Source organism: Oncorhynchus nerka, linkage group LG16 (assembly GCF_034236695.1).
Source record: "Oncorhynchus nerka isolate Pitt River linkage group LG16, Oner_Uvic_2.0, whole genome shotgun sequence".
Classification (NCBI taxonomy): Eukaryota; Metazoa; Chordata; class Actinopteri; order Salmoniformes; family Salmonidae; genus Oncorhynchus; species Oncorhynchus nerka.
In genome coordinates, this window is record NC_088411.1 from 25,899,658 (window position 1) to 25,919,032 (window position 19,375).

Here is a 19,375-nt window from a genome sequence, read left to right on the forward strand (position 1 = left end):
GGGCCTGGACAGCTTGCTATCATCAATGAAAAAAATGAACTCCCAAATTTATCAAGACATTTTGCAGGAGAATGTTAGGCTATCTGTCCGCCAATTGAAGCTCAACAGAAGTTGGTTGATGCAACAGGACAACGACGCAAAACCCATAAGTAAATCAACAGAATGGCTTCAACAGAAGAAAATACGCCTTCTGGAGTGGCCAGTCAGAGTCCTGACCTCAACCCGATTGAGATGCTGTGGCATGACCTCAAGAGAGCAGTTCACACCAGACATCCCAAGAATATGCTGAACTGAAACCGTTTTGTAAAGAGGAATGTTCCAGAATTCCTCTGACCATGGTCCAGATCTGATCTGCAACTACAGAAAATGTTTGGTTGAGGTTATTGCTGCCAAAGGAGGGTCAACCAGTTATTAAATCCAAGGGTTCACATACTTTTCCCACCCTGCACTGTGAATGTTTACATGGTGTGTTCAATAAAGACATGAAAACATAATTGTTTGTGTGTTATTAATTTAAGCCGACTGTGTTGTGACCTAGATTAAGATCAGATCAAATTTATGACCAATTTATGTAGAAATCCAGGTATTTCCAAAGGATTCACATACTTTTTCTTGCCACTGTAATTTGTTAACTTGCCAATAAGTGAATAGGCTATTAATTGTATTTCAAAAGTGATAATGAATTGTGTTTGGTTGTCAACACAACCAAATATCAACATTTAGATTTAGTTTAAGCTTGGATGGTTCCACCTGTGCTATTGACTTCTAAATTAAAGTCTGGCTTTAATTCCATTTGCTACAAATTAATAATTGAAATCTAAGTTAAAGAATATGACTAAATCAAATCAAACTTTAATTGCACTTTAATTAAAGTGTTTTTATTTAGTCCTATTCTCTAACTTAGATTTTTGGTTGAGATGGAGACGTGAATCCAACATATCAATTAATAATTTGTAGACAAACTGGATTTAAAGCAGACTAAGTCAGTGGCACAGATTGAACTATCCAAGACATCCTCACTGCTAGGTGTCAATCTGGGGTAGGATATCGGTAAGAGTTCATTCAGTGATAAAGCTCTCAGCTGCTTTCCTCAGAAGAGAGGTTGGTGAGATAGGCCTTCACTGATGGAGGGTGACTTGATTTTAGGTAAGTGGACCACTATAGCTTCTTTCCATTCAGCAGGAACAATGTCCTCTTGTAGTGGTAAATTAAGAATGTCAGCCAGTGGTCTGTGCTCAGCTCATATGCAAACTCCTTATTAGTCTGCCTGGGATTTCATCTGGGCCTGCTGCCTTATGGGTTTTCACCTTCTGTAGCTTTCTGTAGACTTCCCAGGCTTGGACTGTTGGAGCAGGGCATGCTGGTAAAAAGGATGGCAGCAGAGCTGGGTGGTAGGGACTGTGCTACTTTTGATGGTGATTTGATCATTTAATTTGCTGTACCATGTTTATCGTCTGGTCTAAGACCCTTTTTGTGGAAGGTTGCCTCAGTTTGGGAGAGGTTGACTAATTCCTTGATGTTCTTATGCCACTGGGCATAATGAAACAACATTCACTGTTACTTAATCCCTGTATTGATTAGCCTACATTAGGCCTTATAAATGTATTCTATAATATGAAAATGTCTCTATAATTTCCTCTTCGAGTTGTACAAAATAAATAGGCTATACTTTTTAATGAGTCACTACTATCACATTATACAGTAACACCATGAATTTTCAGAATATAATTTCTATTGCCCTCCATTTATCAATAGGCATGATTTACCCATTGTAGTCATCGGAATTAGAAGGCAACATGGTTTTGATGCCTCCCAGTGGAGGATTAGAGCAAACATTTGTTGCACTTCCCATCTCTCACAAGGTAAAACTGCAATGTCCACTGGATTTTGTCTAGAAGGGATACAGCTTTTGTCCAAATAGAGCAGTTTAGCAGAACTTACGCAGCAGGTTAGGAAAATTAGGTTATGGTTAGGAAATGGGTTAGGGTTAGCAAAAATAAAATAAAAAAAGTCAATTTTTACCATCAATTTGCCCAAAGCTGTATCCCATCTAGACATGACATGTCCACTGGCACTGAAGCCCTCATACCAAGATAGTAGACTACAACAGCAACCACAATTAGTCAAGTGTGATGGAGGGGCTTGAAAGCACACAGGGCTCTTTTCTATCTCCGGTGAGAACAAACTCTCATTCCCATTTATGTTAGATATTTGTCAGGGTACTTCTATGGTTCTCTTGTTGACCTAAATATGAGAAAAGATCATTACTTTTTCTATAAAAATGTCACTCGTATTATTTAATTTGTGTTAAAAGTCTGCATCCATTTTAAGATAAGATTGTTTAAGATCATGTTGTGTTCTATAACAATCAGCTGGTGATACAAAATGCCTATTCCTATTGCAATTTATTATCCAAATGATTACAAACACAAGATTTAAAAAACAACAACATTCTGTTAAATAATACTTCATATTTTGTTAGAGCCAAACAATTGTTCATCTTGGTTCAGAGAAATATTGTATACATTCCATATGCAAACACATGTTTAAGTTTCACATGCTTGAGCAACAACTTGCTGGTGCTTAGATTGACATAAGTATTGAACCAATGGTGTAAGCAGGAATTGTAAAAACTTGGGTAATAATGAAATCAGCAACTGTATTTCAGACTACATTAAGGTGTGCCAAGGAGAGAGGACGGTGGCCATCTATGTGGCTCTGATGTGGCAAAGACACTGGGAAACTTACAGTAAATGTTTCAATATTACTTCTCCATCTTTGAAAAATCAATGTAAGCAACACACTTTCCCGCACCCTGCCTGGCCAGCGTTGAGCTGACAGTGACAGCAGCACGCATGCGCAGTATATCAACTGTTTCGGTGTCGGTGCTGAAGTTGGGCGGATGGAAGAAAAACACCGCCGATGGAGATTATACGGCAGGATGTATCTTTACTGTGCGATCTAACAAGCATCAACATAAAACACATATAAAGTAACCACTATAGACGACTGACAACCAGAATTAAAAGGGTAAGATGATGGATATTCTTATGTTAAATGTCCCACGAGCTAGCACTAGCCATGCTAGTCTCAGTAGCTAGCTGCCGCCTCTTCGCAGCACAGAACATGAGAACGTCTGATGGTGGCTAGCTAGCTATACAGAAAGTGGGTGTTATTCGTAGTTTTGTTGATGCGACAATAAGGCACTATCGTATCTTTGTAGTGGTTTTGCATTATCATTTGGTGTTTTGCCATGCGGAATCAGGTTGTCTTTGCAGCTGACGTTACCTGCAATGATTTAGCTAGCTAGCTAGTTCAGATTCCTCGAATCACAGCTGCAAGACAGTGAGAGACCATGCAAAACACCCAAGGATGAGCAGCAGGCAACGACCGCTATGTTGCGAATGCTTTAGGAAGTTATGACAAGCATGCATATGCTTTAACATGTATTTTAGTCTAAAATGTACGATTGTGCTACAGTTCATTAGCCAACTATTATTTCTTCATGCATTTAATTAGGCAGCGAGTCAGTTTATTTGTTAATAACAAACTAGGGGTTGTCACAAGTTACCATAGCCACAAAATCCACATTTGCTACTGGTTTATCGTAAAAATTCATGGAAACAAATATTTTATTTTTGTCTTAGGTTAGGCATAAGGTTAGAAGTGTGGTTAAGGTTAAAGGGATACTTCGGGATTTTGGCAATGATGCATTGTCTACTTCCCCAGAGTCAGATGAAATCGTGGATACAATTTTTATGTCTGTGTCCAGTATGAAGAAAGTTAAGAGGTCGTTATGCTAGCAGATAGTCATAGACTTCATCATGCGCTGATTCTTGTTAGCAATTGCGCTAGTACTAGTTAGCAGCTTCATTCAAACCGCATGCAGAGACATAGAAATGGTATCCACAACTTAATCTGACTAGGGAGGTAGATAAGTGTATCATTGGTAAGGGTTGAATCTGTAGTTACAGGAGGCGAAATTTCGTTCCATAGGAAGTGGGGGCAATTTCACAATAGTGTGTGATTGCAGCCGTAGTTCGGGGCGTTCCTGTATCTGCAGGAACAGCCCATTGGTGCACGTGATCTTCATGCTTGTGTTACACTTGATATTATGGATTTGTCTCTGCGATTCAAATGTGGTCAAAAGGGAAATATAAATATTTTCTGTGCTTTTCATGGGCGAAGGACATTGTCTACCGGTGTCCTAGCTAGCTACCTACCTGTGTCGCCCCTGCCTTGTGTGTACCGGAGTCCTAGCTAGCTAACTAGCTACCTGCCCTCACAGTCGTTAACAGAACTGCAGGGGGAAAAATGCCGGACAAGCGGTGGGCGAAGTACACTGTCTACCGGTGTGCTAGCTAGCTACCTATCCTGCCTCCCACTTGCTGTGTACTGGAGTCCTCCTAGCTAGCTAGCAAACAAGTTAGCACAGTATCCTACGCTCCCACCTTCCGAACACTTGCCCTTGTCATCGTTAACAGAACTGCGGGAAAGCAGTGCTTGACAGGCAAGGGCAAAGGACACTGTCTACCGTTGGTCTAGCTATCGTTAGCTAGCTAACTACCTATCCCGCCTGCTGTGTACTGGAGTCCTCCTAGCTAGCTAGCAAACAAGTTAGCACACAGCGTCCTATACTCCCACCTTCCAAACACTTGCCCTTGCCGTCGTTCACAGAACTGTGGGAAAACAGTGCCTGACAGGTGGGGGCGAAGTACTCTTCTCTACCGGTGGCCTAGCTAGCTACCGTTGTCGTCCCCTACTCCAGGCTGTATCACATCCGGCCGTGATTGTGAGTCCCATAGGGCGGCGCACAATTGGCCAAGCGTTGTCCGGGTTTGTCTGGGGTAGGTCATCGATGTATACAATCATTTGTTCTTAACTTACTTGCCTAGTTAAATAAATCAAATAAACATTTAGTCTCATCGGATAATTTAGTTAAAAGACTCTGGGGGGAAGAAAATTAAATGAAATTTAGCAATATATCACATTACATCTTACTAATACATTTTAAGTAATTATGGCCAAAATATTTTTGGCTGCTAAAAAATCTGAGTGGCTGGTAGATTTTTTTCATCTACCTACCACAGTGGCTGATGGACCAAAAAGTGAATTTTAGGCCCTGCTCTGAGCCCTTACCAAAATACAAAACATGGCGGACAATTTCTCTTGCCTCGGATCTGAACTTCAATGACAGTTAACATAAAACAAAAATACGAATTTGACATTCCCGCGCCCCAATGACAGAGGAGGGCTGGCTTGCTAGCTAGCTACAGTCATTTTCAGCCATTTTCTTATAAAACAGCTCAGCTAGCGAAATGCAAATTTGCAACGCTAGCTAGCTAATGTTAGCTAGACTCGGGAGCTCATGGGGCCATAAACAGACTTCAGGAGCCAGTGGGTTAGATATGATTCCACCATGAGCAACAACAACTGGCTACTAGTTTTCAGCCAAATATGTTCAACTCATAGCTAGTTTATCCAGTAACCACCACATTTAGAAGAATAGCTACAGACTGAAATGTAGCTGGCTAGCTGGCATGCTGGCTTACACCGGCCATGCAGTAGCCAAATAGCTAGCTAATCGTAGATGCCAAAAGTCACAGATATCTTGCCTTGGGAGCTCATGGGCACACAGGCTACGTTAGACATGATTACGCCACGGGCAACAATAACTGGCGACTAGCTCATTTTCAGATAAATATTTTCAACTCTTCCAACTTTGTTTATCTAAAGACCACCGCATTTAGGAGCATAGCTAATTACTGAAATGTAGCTAGCTAGATTTTTACATTTACATTTTTTGTAATTTACTAGACTTCCAAGAGCAATTAGGGTTAAGTTCCTTGCTCATGGGCAAAGAAAGATTTTTCACCTAGTCTGCTTGGGGATTTCATCCAGGCAATAGCCACTAACTAATCGTGTACGCATAACCCAAATGTATCAAAGAATAGGTAAATTTGCTCATATCAAGCGACACATACCAGACCATTTGTGGTAAGGTAAAAATAATTAGTGGGCTCGTTTTTCAGACAATGAAACTAAAATAGATTGGTAGCTAGCTGGTGAGGCTTTCATTTATTTCCCAATTAATCTGGTGATCAAGCTGAAGCTGCATTTCCCAAGTCGTTCGGTCAGTGCTAACTGCTCATGCCGGGGCACGAGCTAGCTAAACACACGGCTCTGTAAAGCATCTTAGTGATGTCACACACTCAAGAGGGCTTAACCAACCACCCAATGGGCTATATGTCGAGACTCAAGAAATTGGAGAAGGGTGTAATTGCGGCCCACAATTCCTGCATGTGGGCATTCCTGCATCTGCAGGAACCCTTTATAATTCTATTGGTACATTTTTAAGCTAAGACTCCAGTACACAGGTGGGAGGCAGGGACACTCCAGTACAATGGGTGGCAGTAATGCGCCATAATGTTGGGTGCCAACCTCTAATAAACGCCACAGAATAATATTTTTAAATTTTTTACTGAACCTTTATTTAACTAGGCAAGTCAGTTAAGAACAAGTTCTTATTTAAAATGACGGCCTACCCCGTCCCCGCAGGAGGCCTTTTTCCTTTTGGTAGGCCGTCATTGTAAATAAGAATTTGTTTTTAGCTGGCATGCCTATAAATAAAAGGTTAAATATAAAATTTAAAACCCGGTCAAACCTTAACCTGGATGACACTGGGCCAATTGTGTGCCACCCTATGGGACTCCCAATCATGGCCGGTTGTGATACAGCCTGGTATCGAACCACGGTCGGTAGTGGTGCCTCTAGCACTGAGATGAAGTTCCCAAAAACAGCTACCGCTTTAAGGATGTGAAGTTACCGTGGTAAAGAGGCTACTCAGTTCCTGTCATGTGTTTCTGTGTGTGTGAGATTTTGGATCGGATTAGTAGTAGACAGCATCTCTTCGCTATCATTTGAAGCAGCAAACTCAAATGAACAACAGACCTTGTGAACAAAACAATGTAAATAGCCAAGAAACACGAGGACAGTCTTGTAGACTTTTGAGTAAATGTGACTAATTTCAGGAAAATGGGCATTTGTCGCGCATCACTACTTTACAGAAGAGGCATTTGAACGTAAACAAGTATTTTATACCTATCGTTTTTGTGTTTATACTTTTTCATAACGACAATGACAAGTTTGATGTCGCATAACAATAGAATGTTCATGATGTCACTGCAACAGCTGTCTACAGACATGTCGATAGACATAGTATAAACCAGCCTTTAGTCTTGAAATCTGTTGTTTAGTACACTCCTGTACTCACTCTGTATAGCACATGGCCTCACATGTGAAGAGATGGGTGGGGCTAAGGCTTAAGAGTGTGTGAGTGATGCTGAATGGGTGTAGACAAAGAAGAGCTCTTACAGGAAAAGTTGATATGGCGAATCCCCTTAATAAGCCATTCTTATTGGGACAGGCAATGTAACATCCATAACGTTTTTTTTTAAACATGCCCCTTACATAGGATTGTTTGATTTGACATTGCTGTTGATGTTATTTGTTTTGAGGCTGTTCTGCTCAGTGCTCCAGATCGTACACGTTTGGAAAATGGACAATGAGAGGTTGTTGGAAAAGTCTAGAGATCTGTGATGATGAAAGATCTATAGATTTATGATGTTGTATGATACCATTGTAATCATTGACCATCAAAACATAGCCTAGATGTAGACATCACCTTTTCCGTTGATATCATGTTCATTTCAGCAGATAGTAAGGAAAATTCATTGTCCATTTATAGTGGAATAGAAAAATGGCCAGCAGAAGTTTTTGTGATGGCTCCATAACTGAAAATATTCCGAGCCCCAAACTTTGCAAGTATTCCAAGTTTCATGCTTTTATAAAAAAGGTTTTTCACACATCGCCTGGACTAGTAGGCCTAATTGCCAGCCTATCACTCATACGGTAATGTTAGCTCTAATTCAAACTGTGATTTTAACTTTTAGATTTTGCTAGTCGTTTGTTTTCAATAAAGAATTGCAGAGCACCCCAAAACCTCAGCTCTTGATCTACTCAGAATACATTGCTGAAACGGGATGGGGCAGAGGTAAGCATTGTGCTTCTTTGCCATATTTCCAGTCTGTCTGAACAAAGCGTTAGGGTTGTGTTGCGTGACCATTAACTCTGAGGTTATACAGAAAATGAAACTCCTACGTCCTCCCCGAAATGTATTCCCGCCCTTGGGCCCCTATGAATACAGTCTATTTGAAAGAAAATTGGTGACATCATGTTAGCCAAGAGCTAGAGGCCGTCCATGGGTTTCTCAAATTAGTATTTTGTAACTGCTCTCAAATATGACACAGGTGATATTTAGCTAATATCTGTTGGTGGGATATAAGGCATTTCTTTGCTCTAGATTGCAGGAAATGCAATTACAGGTGTTAAAAAAATGCAAAAGTCTCAGTGTCCCTCCGGGCTAATAACTGAGGGCCTAATTGGTGGAACGTTAAAACTGTTCTGTATGTAGCCTATGTGGCTATGCTTTAATTTCAGCATTAAATGTACTTGTGGGTCGTTCTATATTAATTAAATCACTTGTTGACCACACCCCTTGAGGAGTACCTGAGGATGTAGTGTAGCACCAGCCAGTTGAATACCAGATACCATGTTACTTATGTCACCCCTAAAAACGCCCTACAGTGAGTCATACTTCATGTTGCATGCGCTTTGGTTGTGTGGCCACTTAGGGTACATTTAGGTGAGCCTCGGTTTCAAGGTGAAGCGTTCATCAATTCTTTGCTTAAAGGGATCGTTTGGGATTTTGGCAATGAGTCAGGTGAAATCGTGGATACCATTTTTATGCATCTGCTTCCAGTATGAAGGAAGTTAAAAAGTAGTTTCACGAGCCAATGCTAACTAGCGTTAGCGCAGTGATTGGAAGTTGCTGCACACAGAGACATAAAAATCCACAAGTTCATCTAACTCTGGGGAAGTAGATAAAGGGCCTCATTGCCAAAATCCCAAACTATCCCTTTAGGTGGATGTGTACAGGAATAGCCATTTGAACGTTAAGCCTGTAGGCTAGGCCTAATAGGCTTTATTGTAATTTGGTAGTCAAGTCAGGGCCATTCTATGGGATGTGCTCTCCATTTTCCAGATTTGAATCAATGTTCATAGTAGCCTAACTAAAGACTTACTGTAAGTCACTTTGAATTATCAGCATATTAGCATATTGACATTAGTAAATCATACCAGATGTGAAAGAAAATGTCTGTCCATATTTCTAGATTGAGTTCTTAAAGGTGTGAGGTGTCACCCCTCTTTAAGAAATGAGCACACCTTCACCATTGGCTAAGCTAAATGGTTGAACTGACTAACTAAGCGGACCCACTCAATTAGGCTAGCCACCACAACTTTAAAAAGTTGCTGTTACATCTCACTTATGGAAGATTCTCGTTGTTTAACACTGACTGACTAAGCTACCGTAAATCATTCAATTATAATGGAAGAAGGAGACGTAAGGAGACATTCAGCGATTTGATCATTGGCGACTGGTTTGAATGCCCAAACTTCGCAATAACAAATTGGAAGATGGAAGCTGTCGCTAGCCATAGATAGACCACCACCAACTCGCTGTATAGAAAGCAGTGATGTGAATCCTCTGTTGGGACTGCGGAGAGTTCGTGGGGATGTGAATCCTCTGTTGGGACTGCGGAGAGTTTGTGGGGATGTGAATCCTCTGTTGGGACTGCGGAGAGTTCGTGGGGATGTGAATCCTCTGTTGGGACTGCGGAGAGTTCGTGGGGATGTGAATCCTCTGTTGGAACTGCGGAGAGTTCGTGGGGATGTGAATCCTCTGTCGGGACTGCAGAGAGGTCCTGGGGATGTGAATCCTCTGTCGGGACTGCGGAGAGGTCCTGGGGATGGGAGTCCTCTGTTTGGACTGCGGAGAGGTCCTGGGGATGGGAGTCCACTGTTGGGACTGCGGAGAGGTCCTGGGGATGGGAATCCTCTGTTGGGACTGCGGAGAGGTCCCGGGGATGGGAATCCTCTGTTGGGACTGCGGAGAGGTCCCGGGGATGGGAATCCTCTGTTGGGACTGCGGAGAGGTCCCGGGGATGGGAATCCTCTGTTGGGACTGCGGAGAGGTCCCGGGGATGGGAATCCTCTGTTGGGACTGCGGAGAGGTCCCGGGTTGGGAATCCTCTGTTGGGACTGCGGAGAGGTCCCGGGATGGGAATCCTCTGTTGGGACTGCGGAGAGGTCCCGGGATGGGAATCCTCTGTTGGGACTGCGGAGAGGTCCCGGGGATGGGAATCCTCTGTTGGGACTGCGGAGAGGTCCCGGGGATGGGAATCCTCTGTTGGGACTGCGGAGAGGTCCCGGGATGGGAATCCTCTGTTGGGACTGCGGAGAATCCTCTGTTGGGACTGCGGAGAGGTCCCGGGGATGGGAATCCTCTGTTTGGACTGCGGAGAGGCCCCGGGGATGGGAGTCCACTGTTTGGACTGCGGAGAGGTCCCGGGGATGGGAGTCCACTGTTTGGACTGCGGAGAGGTCCCGGGGATGGGAGTCCACTGTTGGGACTGCGGAGAGGTCCCGGGGATGGGAGTCCTCTGTTGGGACTGCGGAGAGGTCCCGGGGATGGGAATCCTGTTTCTGTTGGGAGTCCTCTGCGGAGAGGTCCCGGGGATGGGAATCCTCTGTTTCTGTTGGGGGGACTGCGGAGAGGTCCTGGGGATGGGAATCCTCTGTTGGGACTGCGGAGAGGTCCTGGGGATGGGAATCCTCTGTTGGGACTGCGGAGAGGTCCTGGGGATGGGAGTCCTCTGTTGGGACTGCGGAGAGGTCCTGGGGATGGGAGTCCACTGTTGGGACTGCGGAGAGGTCCTGGGGATGGGAATCCACTGTTGGGACTGCGGAGAGGTCCTGGGGGGATGGGAATCCTCTGTTGGGACTGCGGAGAGGTCCTGGGGATGAGAGTCCACTGTTGGGACTGCGGAGAGGTCCTGGGGTTGGGAATCCTCTGTTGGGACTGCGGAGAGGTCCTGGGGATGGGAATCCTCTGTTTGGACTCGGAGAGGTCCTTGGATCCTCTGTTGGGACTGCGGAGAGGTCCTGGGGATGGGAATCCTCTGTTTGGGACTGCGGAGAGGTCCCTGGGGATGGGAATCCTCTGTTGGGACTGGAGAGGTCCCGGGGATGGGAGTCCACTGTTTGGACTGCGAGAGGTCCGGGGATGGGAGTCCTCTGTTGGGACTGCGGAGAGGTCCCGGGGATGGGAATCCTCTGTTGGGACTGCGGGAGGTCCGGGGATGGGAATCCTCTGTTGGGACTGCGGAGAGGTCCCGGGATGGGAATCCTCTGTTGGGACTGCGGAGAGGTCCCGGGATGGGAATCCTCTGTTGGGACTGCGGAGAGGTCCCTGTTGGGATGGAGAATGGGAATCCTCTGTTGGGACTGCGGAGAGGTCCCGGGATGGGAATCCTCTGTTGGGACTGCGGAGAGGTCCCGGGATGGGAATCCTCTGTTGGGTCGGAGAGGTCCCGGGATGGGAATCCTCTGTTGGGACTGCGGAGAGGTCCCGGGGATGGGAATCCTCTGTTGGGACTGCGGAGAGGTCCCGGGGATGGGAATCCTCTGTTGGGACTGCGGAGAGGTCCCGGGATGGGAATCCTCTGTTGGGACTGCGGAGAGGTCCCGGGGATGGGAATCCTCTGTTGGGACTGCGGAGAGGTCCCGGGGATGGGAATCCTCTGTTGGGACTGCGGAGAGGTCCCGGGGATGGGAATCCTCTGTTTGGACTTCGGAGAGGCCCCGGGGATGGGAATCCTCTGTTTGGACTGCGGAGAGGCCCCGGGGATGGGAGTCCACTGTTTGGACTGCGGAGAGGTCCCGGGGATGGGAGTCCACTGTTTGGACTGCGGAGAGGTCCCGGGGATGGGAGTCCACTGTTTGGACTGCGGAGAGGTCCCGGGGATGGGAGTCCTCTGTTTGGACTGCGGAGAGGTCCCGGGGATGGGAGTCCTCTGTTTGGACTGCGGAGAGGTCCCGGGGATGGGAATCCTCTGTTTGGACTGCGGAGAGGTCCCGGGGATGGGAATCCTCTGTTTGGACTGCGGAGAGGTCCCGGGGATGGGAATCCTCTGTTTGGACTGCGGAGAGGTCCTGGGGATGGGAATCCTCTGTTTGGACTGCGGAGAGGTCCTGGGGATGGGAGTCCTCTGTTGGGACTGCGGAGAGGTCCTGGGGATGGGAGTCCTCTGTTGGGACTGCGGAGAGGTCCTGGGGATGGGAGTCCACTGTTGGGACTGCGGAGAGGTCCTGGGGATGGGAGTCCACTGTTGGGACTGCGGAGAGGTCCTGGGGATGGGAATCCTCTGTTGGGACTGCGGAGAGGTCCTGGGGATGGGAGTCCACTGTTGGGACTGCGGAGAGGTCCTGGGGATGGGAGTCCTCTGTTGGGACTGCGGAGAGGTCCTGGGGATGGGAATCCTCTGTTTGGACTACGGAGAGGTCCTGGGGATGGGAATCCTCTGTTTGGACTGCGGAGAGGTCCTGGGGATGGGAATCCTCTGTTTGGACTGCGGAGAGGTCCTGGGGATGGGAATCCTCTGTTGGGACTGCGGAGAGGTCCTGGGGATGGGAGTCCACTGTTTGGACTGCGGAGAGGTCCTGGGGATGGGAGTCCACTGTTTGGACTGCGGAGAGGTCCTGGGGATGGGAGTCCACTGTTGGGACTGCGGAGAGGTCCTGGGGATGGGAATCCTCTGTTGGGACTGCGGAGAGTTCGTGGGGATGTGAATCCTCTGTTTGGACTGCGGAGAGGTCCTGGGGATGTGAATCCTCTGTTTGGACTGCGGAGAGGTCCTGGGGATGGGAGTCCACTGTTGGGATCCTCTGTTTGCGGAGAGGTCCTGGGGATGGGAGTCCTCTGTTGGGACTGCGGAGAGGTCCTGGGGATGGGAATCCTCTGTTTGGACTACGGAGAGGTCCTGGGGATGGGAATCCTCTGTTTGGACTGCGGAGAGGTCCTGGGGATGGGAGTCCTCTGTTTGGACTGCGGAGAGGTCCTGGGGATGGGAATCCTCTGTTGGGACTGCGGAGAGGTCCTGGGGATGGGAGTCCACTGTTTGGACTGCGGAGAGGTCCTGGGGATGGGAGTCCACTGTTGGGACTGCGGAGAGGTCCTGGGGATGGGAATCCTCTGTTGGGACTGCGGAGAGTTCGTGGGGATGTGAATCCTCTGTTTGGACTGCGGAGAGGTCCTGGGGATGTGAATCCTCTGTTTGGACTGCGGAGAGGTCCTGGGGATGGGAGTCCACTGTTGGGACTGCGGAGAGGTCCTGGGGATGGGAATCCTCTGTTTGGACTGCGGAGAGGTCCTGGGGATGTAAATCCTCTGTTAGGACTGCGGATGTGTAGCAGCTTGTTTCTGTATTGTAATTTTTAGCAGAGCCTTTACTTCGGGCTACCATTCAGGGGTTTATCTTCCTTTTTTAAAAGGAGTGGGGAAGTCCCACACTTCACGTAGGTCTATTTTTTTGTTTATTGAATATTAAAGAGGAAGGCTAGAGGAGAGGGTTGCTAAAGTTAAGTTCCTCGGCGTACACATCACAGACAAACTGAAACGGTCCACTCACACAGACAGTGTGTGAAGACGCCTCTTCAACTGGAGGAGGCTGAAGAAATTTGGCTTGTCACCCAAATCCCTGACAAACTTTTACAGATACCCAATCGAGAGCATCCTGTTTGGTTGTATCACAGCCTAGTGCGGCAACTGCATCGCCCTCAACCGCAAGTCTCTCCAGAGGGTGGTGCGGTCTGCACAACGCACCACCAGGGGCAAACTACCTGCCCTCCATGACACCTACAGCACCCGATGTTACAGGAATGACAAAAAGATCATCAAGGACATCAACCACCTGAGCCACAGCCTGTTCACACCGCTATCATCCAGAAGGTGAGATCAGTACAGGTGCATCAAAGCTGGGACCGAGAGACTGAAAAATAGCTTCTCTCTCAAGGCCATCCGACTGCTAAACAGCAATCACTAACTCAGAGAGGCTGCTGCCTACTTTGAGACCCAATCAGTGGCCACTTTAATAAATGGATCACTAGTCACTTCATACAATGCACTCTAAATAATGCCACTTTAATCATGTTTACATGTCTTACATTACTCATATCACGTGTATATACTGTATTTTATTCCATCTACTGCACTTTGCCTATGCCGCTCGGTCATCACTCATCCATACACTTACATGTACATACTCTCATTCACCCATTTTGATTTGTGTGTATTAGGTAGTTGTTGGGGAATTGTAAGATTACTTGTTAGATATTACTGTACTGTCGGAACTAGAAGCACAAGCATTTCGCTACACTCTCATTAACATCTGCTAACCATGTATATGTGACAAATAAGATTTGATTTGATTTTAAACCCATGCTGCTGTGGTATAGGCTATGTAATCTGGAGGCAGCGGCCCAGGCCACTAAACTTCCCTAGGCTACTAGGCACTGTTTTCTGACCAAGCTAATTTTGACTTGTGGGTATATGTAATGATGTCTTTATTGTGAACCTCCTGAGCCTCTGACACAGATCTCGGCTAGGCAGGGTACTGTACAGTGGCCCTCCCCAGGCCATGTTAGAAACCAGATGAGGAAGTGTCTCTGTTTGTAGTTGTCAAGGAGATGACAATCTAGACCTCTGCAGTCATGTGCTTGCAGTAGTTTTGCAGTCGTACATACTGTAGGCCCATGCTATAGCTAGCCTAAAGGCCTAAAACTGTAGAACACAAACTCACATGTGATATACTGTCCATAAGTCACTTTTGAACACTGTTGGGATATATCCTACATTATGCACAGTGGTAAGAGACAGACTTAGATTTTTGGTGGACTTTACTATTTTGTTTTATATAATAGGCTGCTCCAAATCACCAAAAAGGAGGTGAAAAGTAAGCCTAATTTAGGGGTGTCAAACTACATTCCTGGAGGGCCGTGTGTCTGCTGGTTTTGTTGTTTCCTTTCAATTAGTTTCCAATTAAGACCTAAACAACCTGGTGAGGGAAGTTCCTAATTAATCAATGACCTTAATCAAGTACAGGGGAGGAGTAAAAACCCGTAGACACACGGTCCTCCAGGAATTTATTTTGACACCCCTGGCCTAATGCTTTAGTGGCACAAGATCAAAGGTTAATATAAACCCACTGTCCGTCTGTACAATATTACAATGCACTGTATTTCTCTTTTGTGTTTTTCAGATGGTATATTGTTGCTCCCCTTACGATCAACACTGCAAATGATCCACCCACTGAGTCCCTGAACTCTGCTGAGACCCAGGCAGAAACCGCTGTCCTCCTTATCCCTCACTTCCTGGCCCTCCGTCAGGGATGGTGAGAACAACAATACTACCCTGTAGACACACCCTAGTGCTTTACTTCTGAACCCACCCAAGTTCAACCAACCACTTACCTCAACGCCATGATTCACCTGCCTGGTCTGTCTGTGGAAGCAACTGACTAATTTTTATGGTAGGTTACTTAGGACAGATGTCCAATACCTTATAGTAGTGTATGTGACTGTTAAGTTTTATCCGTACATCATTGAAAGAAATTCAGTATGTTACGACCGTAAAACTGAAATTAATAGCCCAGGCCTTTATTTGCTTATATCACTGAACACAACAGGCGCTTGCTTATTAGAGACGGCCTTCTACAGTGCCTTCAGAATGTATTGATACCCCTTGACTTATTCCACATTTCGTTGTGTTACAGCCTGAATTCAAAATGGATTAAATATAATTTTTTTCTTACCCATCTATACACAATACTCCATAATGACAAAGTGGAAACATGTTTTTAGAAATTGTAACAAATGTATTGAAATACAGAAATATGTAATTTACATAAGTATTCACACCCCTGAGTCAACAATACTTTGTAGAAGCAGCGATTACAGCTGTAAGTCTGAAAGAGCTTTCCATACCTGGATTGTGCAACATTTGCCCATTATCCTTTTAAAAATTCATCAAGCTCTGTCAAATCATTGCTTGACAACCATTTTCAGGTCTTGCCATTGATTTTCAAGTAGAGTTCAGACAAATCTGTAACTCGGCAGCTACAGAACATTAACTGGTAGTCATTCAAAAATCATGTTAAACACTGTTATTGCACACAAAGTGAGTCCATGCAATTTATTATGCGACTTGTTAAGCACAGATTTATTCCTGGACTTATTTAAACTTGCCATAACAAAGGAGTTGAATACTTACTTGACTCAAGACATTTCAGCGTTTCATTTAAAAAAATTAATTTGTAAGAATTTTGAAAAACATAATTCTACTTTGACATTATGGGGTGTTGGGTGTAGGCCAGTGACAAAGAAATCTACATTTAATCAAATTTAAATTCAGGCTGTAACACAACAAAATGTGGAAAACGTCTAGGGGTGTGAATACTTTCTGAAGGCACTGTATTTGAGCCAGGTGTCTCTTTCCTTAATGCACACAGCGTTTGCTAATTTGCATAGTTCATTGTTTCTAATTTGCGTATTTTATTGTTTAATTCCAGCATTCACTTCCAGCATTTTAATACATTTCCTCATTTCCTGCACTCATGTGTTATCATTTACACACTGTGTCATGTTTCTTTTGTCTTAGTCTGTCTCTAAAAAAAAAATATAAGCAACTTTTCCTTGACAGAATAATTATTCACCACTTTGACTAGAGGTCGATCGGTAGGTTTTCTAGGGGTCTACTCCCCACCATTTCCACCATTAAAGCGCCCCTGGCCCAGCTGAGTAAGTGGAAATGAATTAAAGGATTATTCCACCAACTCCATGGGCCTTTTCTACAGTAATACATGTGAACCTCGTAAACAATTAATTTAGACCATGAGTTTATTTGAAATGTTTGTTAATTTGCTGAAATGTGTACCGTTGCCAGGCTATTTATAGGGACAGGTGGCAATTTCAGACGAGGCGTTTAATACCTTTTTTGCACTATTGGTTAGAGCCTGTAAGTAAGCATATCACTGTAAGGTCTACACCTGATGTATTCGGTGCACGTGACAAATAAACTTTGATTTGATTTAAGTTTTACAGTATTTGAATTCTCTGAATTCTCTTCAGCTGTACGCATCAGACAGACATAGACTAGTTTATTCTGACAGTCACAGCATAAATGTAGCAGATCTAATTTAAGGCTTTTTTTTGTCATGCATTACCAGTCTTGGCACTACCAGTCTTGGTAGTGCATGACATCTCTCTGGGTGGAGACTGGAGAGTGGCAGGCAGAGGAGGATCCTCTTGTGCAGTGGGCCGTAACCCTTGCTCTGCATCACTGGCTGCTGCTTTAGAACGGCTAGGACCATGAGCTGTTAGTATTGAATAAATTAGCCTTACATTTAAAGAGAGTCATATTTGCCATTGAACAAAATGATGTGTGCCTCTGCTGTATTTTGTGCCACAGCAAGATCAAAGGACAGTACATTTCCCAAATGGCTAATAGAATAAAATTTCTCCTCACTGCAGTTCGACAATAGAATTAAAATAAGAAATTTATCCTAGCCAAAATGATGGAGATGCAGAATGAAAATTAGGTTCTTTGGCTAAGCCTATATTTGTCTTTCCACATGTAGGGAACCTTTATTTGCATTTCTTTTCAGTGGCTTGGATGTGTCCCCAGCTAGAACAAAGGTGTTTGTCACTGTATTTTGCATCAATGTGCATGTTTTCCACCGGTGGAAGGTGAATAACCGATGGCTGCTCAAGTGGCCAACTCAGGATTTGCATGTTTGGTTTATTGGTCCATATATGATCCCTATCATGGATGTCAAAGTGAAGGCCACAGAGACATTCTCACTGTTCATTTTTAGTGTCCATAAATACGGAGCAAAAGTTGAATGATGACTTTGCAGGTAAGACGATCCTTTATTTAATAGTTTTGGGATTCAAGAGCAAAGTTTAAAAGTAGTGAAATGAAGTAGAATCACAGGAGAGATCAAATGAGAGCAGAGAAGACATTTCTTTTTTAAGGTTAGCCAACATGTACCATCTACAGTTCCACACCAGGATTGTGCAGAATGGTATTTATTAACCTGTCATAATTATTATAATCTGTTCTTTGGGATTGATTGAAACAAGCATTATTGTACCATTCATTACCAGGATGTTAATAATCGTGGTGATAGTAACCATTCTCTGAAATAATTACCAGAAAGAATCCAATGTAGCACATATTTTAAAAATTGCGCCTCTTATTTCCTAGGGATGTTCCCAGTAGGCATTTTTGTTTGTTTTTGGGGGGGTAGATAGATTGTAGCTCCCATCAATGTAATTGTCCTCATTTCCAATCCCCCATATATTTTTGGGTAAAATAAAAAATATATACTGTACCAGTCAAAAGTTTGGACACACCTACTCATTCAAGGGTTTTTCTTTAACTTTACTATTTTCTACATTGTAGAATAATGGTGAACACATCAAAACAATGAAATAACGCAATCATTGAGTAACCAACCAAATGTTAAACAAATCAAAGTAGCCACCCTTTGCCTTGATGACAGCTTTGCACACTCTTGGCATTTTCTCAACCAGCTTCACCTGGATTGCTTTTCCTCACTCTCAAGTCCAACTCATCCCAAACCATCTCAATTGGGTTGAGGTCAGGTGATTGAGGAGGCCAGGTCATCTGATGCAGCACTTCATCACTCTCCTTCTTGATCAAATAGCCCTTACACAGCCTGGAGGTGTGTTTTGGGTCATTGTCCTTTTGAAAAACAAATGTGGTGGTATGGCGTATCTCTGCAGAATGCTGTGGTTGCCATGCTGGTTAAGTGTGCCTTAATTTCGAAATAAATCACTGACAGTGTCACCAGCAAAGCACCATCACACCCCCTCCTCCATGCTTCACGGTGGGAACCACACATGCGGAGATCATCCGTTCACCTACTCTGCGTCTCACAAAGACACGGCGGTTGGAACCTAAAATCTCAAATTCGGACTCATCAGACCAAAGGCCAGATTTCCACCGGTTTAATGTCCATTGCTTATGTTTCTTGGCCCAAGCAAATCTCTTCTTGTTATTGGTGTCCTTTAGTAGTGGTTTCTTTGCAGCAGTTCAAGCATGAAGGCCTGATTGACACAGTCTCCTCTGAACAGTTGATGTTGAGATGTCTGTTACTTGAACTCAGTGAAGCATTTATTTGGGCTGCAATTTATGAGTCTAGTAACTCTAATGAACTTATCCTCTGCAGCAAAGGTAACTTTGGGTCTTCCTTTCCTGTGTCGGTTCTCACGAGAGCCAGTTTCATCATAGCACTTGATGGTTTTTGCGACTGCACTTGAAGAAACTAAAAGTTCTTGAAATTTTCCGCATTGACTAACCTTGCTTTAATGTAATGATGGATTGCTGTTTTCT

The 19,375-nt window shown here is 44.7% G+C and overlaps 1 protein-coding gene across 1 annotated transcript in view; it reads left to right on the forward strand.

Annotated features, from left to right (window-relative positions):
* Positions 1-2,887: 2,887 nt before the first annotated feature.
* The window catches only part of rgs17 (regulator of G protein signaling 17), a 44,600-nt gene continuing 28,112 nt past the window's right edge, over positions 2,888-19,375 (forward strand). Inside the window, exons 1-2 of the mRNA XM_029685259.2 lie at positions 2,888-3,030; positions 15,219-15,488. Coding sequence (XP_029541119.1) covers positions 15,486-15,488 — 3 coding nt within the window. The 5' untranslated portion in view covers positions 2,888-3,030; positions 15,219-15,485. The remainder of the gene's footprint in view (positions 3,031-15,218; positions 15,489-19,375) is intronic.